The sequence below is a fragment of the Perognathus longimembris genome, unplaced genomic scaffold (genome assembly GCF_023159225.1).
Source record: "Perognathus longimembris pacificus isolate PPM17 unplaced genomic scaffold, ASM2315922v1 HiC_scaffold_4943, whole genome shotgun sequence".
In the NCBI taxonomy this organism is placed as follows: Eukaryota; Metazoa; Chordata; class Mammalia; order Rodentia; family Heteromyidae; genus Perognathus; species Perognathus longimembris.
The window spans coordinates 25001-30345 of record NW_025960316.1 but is presented as its reverse complement, the minus strand read 5'-3'; the positions used below and the strand labels follow the sequence as shown (position 1 = coordinate 30345).

The 5345-nt window shown below is 64.4% G+C and overlaps 1 protein-coding gene across 1 annotated transcript in view; it reads left to right on the top strand.

The window, feature by feature from the left end:
- Positions 1-4991: 4991 nt before the first annotated feature.
- The window catches only part of LOC125344967 (SH3 domain-containing protein C23A1.17-like), a 2165-nt gene continuing 1811 nt past the window's right edge, over positions 4992-5345 (top strand). The window contains exon 1 of the mRNA XM_048337240.1: positions 4992-5246. Within this exon, the coding sequence (XP_048193197.1) occupies positions 5071-5246 (176 nt within the window). The 5' untranslated portion in view covers positions 4992-5070. The remainder of the gene's footprint in view (positions 5247-5345) is intronic.

The window sequence follows — 5345 nt, the reverse complement described above, 5'->3', positions numbered from 1 at the left end:
CTTTGTGGACCGACTCCACCGTACCACCAGTGCTGCCGGGAATCGAACCTGTCAGGGTCTTCTTACTTGGCTGGCAGGGCGGGCTGGCAGCGCTTTCATTTGAGCCGTGCCTCCATCCTGAAACATATGCCTGTATGATTTCGATTCATTGCCCCTTGCCCCGAATCCTGCTACAGAGGAGCCGATTAGAAAAGCCTAGCTGTCTGGACCGAAGTCGGAGCACATGGAGGAGAGGTTGGGCAGGGCATAGTGTAGTTCCACCCCTCCCCGTTCCCCAGCAGCTGCTCTGGTTTGGTTTGGTTTAACTTTGATTTTTGTTCCTTTCCTTTTCCTTTTCCTTTTCCTTTTCCTTTCCTTTTCCTTTCCTTTCCTTTCCTTTCCTTTCCTTTCCTTTCCTTTCCTTTCCTTTCCTTTCCTTTCCTTTCCTTTCCTTTCCTTTCCGTCTGTCTGTCTGTCTTCTCTCTCTCTCTCTCTCTCTCTCTCTCTCTCTCTCTCTCTCTCTCTCTCTCTCTCTCTCTCTCTCTCTCTCTCCCTCCCCCTCCCTTTTGCCAGTAGTGGGACTTGGGACTCAGGGCCTGAACAATGTCCCTCCCTGGCTCATTTTTTGCTCAAGGCTGGCACTCTACCTCTTGAACCACACAGTGCCGCTTCTGGCTTTTTATGTAGTGCTGAGGAATCGAACCCAGGGTTTCGTGCATGCTAGGCAAGCACTGTACTACTAAGCCACGTTCCCAGCCCTTTCCTTTGATTTAGTGATGGGCGAGTACACACGTTCTCCCCATCTTGTTTTCAACTTTCTCCGTGGGTTTTCAGACTTGTGCTGTGAGTGCGTGACCCGCGCACCTACTCTGTGTTTGTCAGAAGAAGCCTCTCTGTGTTCTCCCTCACTCCTTCCCTCCCTGCCTGACCCCCTCTTTCTTTTTTCTTTCTCTCTTTCCTTCTTTCTGCCGTTCTGTCTTTCTGTCTGTCTTCCTGTCGTCCCGCTCTCCCGCGCTCACCTCCCCGCTCTGCTCTACCCTCCCCTTTCCCTGTCTGTGCGGGTTTATGGTTTTCCTGAAAGGACCCTGCGAAGTTTGGGGACGATGTTCGTTGGCTCCTTCATCAACTCATCGACGAAGGCCTCCGTTCTCTCTGGGAGACGTGCTCGCTCTCGGTCTGTTCCGCTATTCTGCTCCCTCCCTCCCTCCCTCCCTCCCTCCCTCCCTCCCTCCCTCCCTCCCTCCCTCCCTCCCTCCCTCCCTCCCTCCCTCCCTCCCTCCCTCTCTCCCTTCCCCGTTCCTCCCCTTTGATATTGGATATTGACTGAGTTTGCAGGCAGGCAGGCAGGCAGGCAGGCAGGCAGGCAGGCAGGCAGGCACCCTCCTGCTGCCCAACTGGGCTTAAGGTGTTATCGGAGGGCTCCTGGCTTGTGACCTCACCATCCGTGGAACCCCCCCCCCCCCCGCCCCGCCTCCCGGATCTTTCCCGTTTCTCGTCCGTGTTCTCGGGCTTGGGCCGCTTCGTTCGGGTGAATCCCGTCCCAGTTTCACTTTCAGTGGTGGTGGCGGCGGCTGCTCGATCTAAGTCTAGGTCTCCGGTGGTGCTTGTGCCGTTCTGGGTGTTGCAGAGGGGGTCTGGCTGCGGGTCCCGACCGTGGGCCGTGGGGATGGGGGGAGTGCGGAGCCTCAGAGCCGGCCGGCAAGAGCCAACTCGCCGGATTCGGTGCAGGGAAGGCGGTTGTCATGCTCCCTCTGGCGTCCGCTTGTATATGACAGTCCCCTCGTCCTCCGCAGCCGAGCGAGTGAGTGAGCGAGCGAGGGCGGGCGTCTGGTGTAGAGTGTCGGCAGGAGGGGCCGCCTCTGCCGGGTGCCGAGTACGACTTTGACCGCGGCGGCGCTGCGTCGCCCGGGCCGCTGTTCGGTCGGAGATTGCACCTGCAGGAGGGTATGGGGTTGGGGTGCGCGTCACCGCTCTCCCTGGCCGAGGGTGCCGCTTGGGTGGTAGCTCTGTTTGGTCGACCAGTAGTCCCCTCTGGGCCCCGACGCCTTGCTCTCCACTTCTTCACCTAGGGAGGCGAACCAGCCTGGGGATCCGGCAGCGTCGGACTGCTGGTCTCTTGGGCCTCGGCCCCTCTCACCCTCCCTTCCTCCCCCCTCTCCCGTGGGGGAAGCCAAGCCGATAGGCAGGCGCGGATCGGGCGGCCCCGGCCGCGGACCCCCGCGCAGGGTGGCCGTCGGAGCCCCCTCCGAGTGAAGTGCCTCTCGCCTGCCGGGCGCGCGAGGGCTTCGGCTGTCGGCCACGCATGGTCTCCGGCATCCCCGGCGGCCGGAGGCCTGCGTTCTCCGCGCGAGAAGCCTCGGGAGCGTCCGAGGCGAGCCTCCCGAGCGCGAGCGGGGCCCCTGCCTAAAGGAAAACGGACACGGAGAGGACGACCTCGGGAGTCAGGGAGCCGAGCCTGCCTGCCCCCGACTCCCGCCACCTTCCGAGTACCGTGTGGGTGCGGGCAGCCGGGTCCCCGGCCCCGGGCCCGTGCGTCTGCCGGTGAGGACGACCCCTGCCCACCCGTGTGTGTCCGGGGCGTGTGCGCCTGCGTGCCCGAAGTAGTGGGGCAGGTGTGTGCCCCCTACCCGGCTCCTGCTCCCGCTGTTCACGTCTGCCTCCTTAAGTCTAGTCCCCGACGCCTCGCCCTCCTGTTCACTTAGGGAGGCGAGCCAGCCTCGGGAGGCGGCAGCGCCGGGCTGGTCCCCTCTTCGGCCTCGGCCCCTCTCAACCCTTCCTTTCTTCCTTCCTTCCCTCTTGGCGACCTCGGGAATCGGAGCCGAGCCTGCCCCGAGTACCGTGTGGGTGCTGGCGTCCCGGCCCCGGCCCCGGCCCCGGCCCCGTGCGTCTGCCGGTGACGACGCCCCCTACCGACAGTGCCATAAAGCCGTGCGTGACCGGGGCGAGTGCGTCTGCGTGCCCGAAGTAGTGGGGCAGGTGTGTGCCCCCTACCCCGCTCTCGCTCCTGCTCTTCACGTCTGTCTCCTTGTGTGGTCGACCAGTTGTCCCCGCGAGTTCCGTGTGTCTCTCTGATGGGGAGGTGTTGGGGCCAGATGTGCCGGGATTTGGTTCCGAGGGGTCTGCGTCGTCATTGAGTTACCCCCCCCTTGCCAGATGACCTGCTTTTCGTGTCTCGACGTGGGGTCATTGTACCTGCAGGAGTGTGCTGACACGCTCTCTCTGTGGCTGTCAGCGGGCACTTTGGGGTGCTCTCTCGGATGCTGTGTGCTGGGGCTTTTACCGGCACTTACTTGCGCCTCCTTGCCGCCGTGTCCCCACGGGCTCCCGCCGCCCTGAGCAGGTCCTGTCCTTGTGGTGGCTCGTGGTGCTGTGTGGCTGGTTGTTGCGGTGCCTGCCACCTGCCAACGGGGGTGGTCTTCCCGCGACCTTCGCCGGGCCGGGGGGCCGGCGTTTGCCCCCTCCGACAGCTTTTCTCGCCTCTTCTGCTTTTTGATTCTTGCCCGGTCCTCGGGGTCCCGCCCTCCCCTCTTCCCGAATGTGGGGGGGGGGCTCCGGGTCGGATAGTGGCATCCCTATCCCGCTGCCTGGGGCTTTGTCCCCTCGGCAGAGTTTGGGACAGAGAAAGCAAGAGAAAAGGAGCCCAGGAGCTTTTTTGGTTGGGGGGGGGGCCCGGTGGGGCATTTCCTCTACCTGAGGAAGTCGGCCACGCCTTGTGGCAAGTACCTGCTTGGCCCTCCGACCCTCATCCCGTCGGTAGTTTTTTCTTTCTTTTCCCTCCCTTGCCTGGCGCTTTTTTTGGCCTTTCCCGCCCCTCTTCCCGAGTGGGGGGCACCCTTGCGTTGATGAGCCGTGCGCGCCTCGGTCCCGCTCGGGGCGCGTGCCGCTGGGCGATTTTTTTTTTTTTTTTTTTTTGGTGATGGCAGAGCCTGGAGTGTCCCGGCCACTTCCCCGAGTGCCTTTGGGCCTCCTTGGCGTTGGTGTAGCTGCTTTTGGGGGGGCGGGTTGGGGCCCCGGGCCCTGCTTGCTCCGCTCGCTCGTTTTTTTTTTTTTTCCCTCTGCTTCTTGTTGCCGCCGTGCCCTTTTTTGTGTGGTACCTGGCTATGATACTTAAGCCAACCTCGGCCCTCTCCGAGACAGAGGGCGTGCGCTCCTTGGGCACGCAGCACTCCCGAGTGCTGCGCTGCGGGTGGCTGGCTGCTTTTTCACTTCCTCCCGCGAACATGTTGATCGATGTGGTGGCCTTGCGATATCCTTCGGGCCCGGGCCTAAGCTGCGACAGACGAGGGACGGACGTTCATGGCGAATGGGACCGCTCTTCTCGTTCTGCCCGTGGGCCCCTCGTCTTTCCGCCCCGCCAGGCGGTGGTGTGCGGGAGGCAGGGGTGCGGCCTCCGGGCCCGACTTGCGCTCTCCCTGCCCTTGCTGCGAGGTCGGGGACTTGCTCGCTCGTGGAGGGTGGCACTCTGATCCCGTTCCCCTCCTCCTGCGGCTTGTCCTGCCGCGGGGTCGGTTCTCTCCGCGGAGAGGGAGTGCCTGTGCCCCGTGTGCACGCCCGTGCGGTGGCTCGAGAAGCCACGCGCACCGTCCTGTCCCCTTGCGTTGCTCCTGGAGCGCTCCCGGCCGGTCTGCGAGGTGCCCGAGGCTGAGTAGTGGTGTCGTTTCCCTTCCCCGGCTGGCTTCCCTGTGCCGGCCGTGCCGCCCGTGGCGTGTCCCGGCTGTCCTTGTTCCTGTGGGGCTTGAGCGAGGGAGGTCATCGCCGAGCCGATGACATTCCAGGGGGTCGAGGCGGTCCCGATGGGGGGGCATCCTTGCCTCTCGCGCCCGTGGGGCGCTTCTGCCGCGTTGCCGGTGCCGCAGACCCCCCCTTGCCGCCTCATTGTGGACAGGCGCCTTTGGTGGTGGCGCCGGCGGGTCCCGTCGGGCAGGGTGCGGCCCGCCCTCAGGGTGAGAGAGTTCTCTAGCGATCCTCCCCGGAGCTTCTTTGCCAGGGGGCGGTGTGCTGCGGGGTTGGCGGGGGCTGCTCCCGATGGGCCCCCGCGGCTCGGCCGCCACCCCTGTCTCGCTCTTCCCTCTCGAGCATTAACGGCCGCCGATGTCGTTAAAGGTGTGTGCCCGCGCCTCCCCTCTCCGACAGGGGGAGGATCCCGCGGGGCCTCTCCCGGGCCCGGCGTCCTTGGGCGGTGTGGTGTGCCGCGTTGGGGGTGTACCCGGCTTCCCCCACCCTCCTGCCGTGCGCGGGTCGGGCCCGAGTTGCCTGTCGATGCGAGGGTGTCTGTCGTTCCCCCCTCCTTGAGCTTACGGGCCTCCGCGCCACCTCCGTGTGCATCCGTTGGCCTTCCGGGCCGTTGGCGTCGCGTGTGCGCGGGT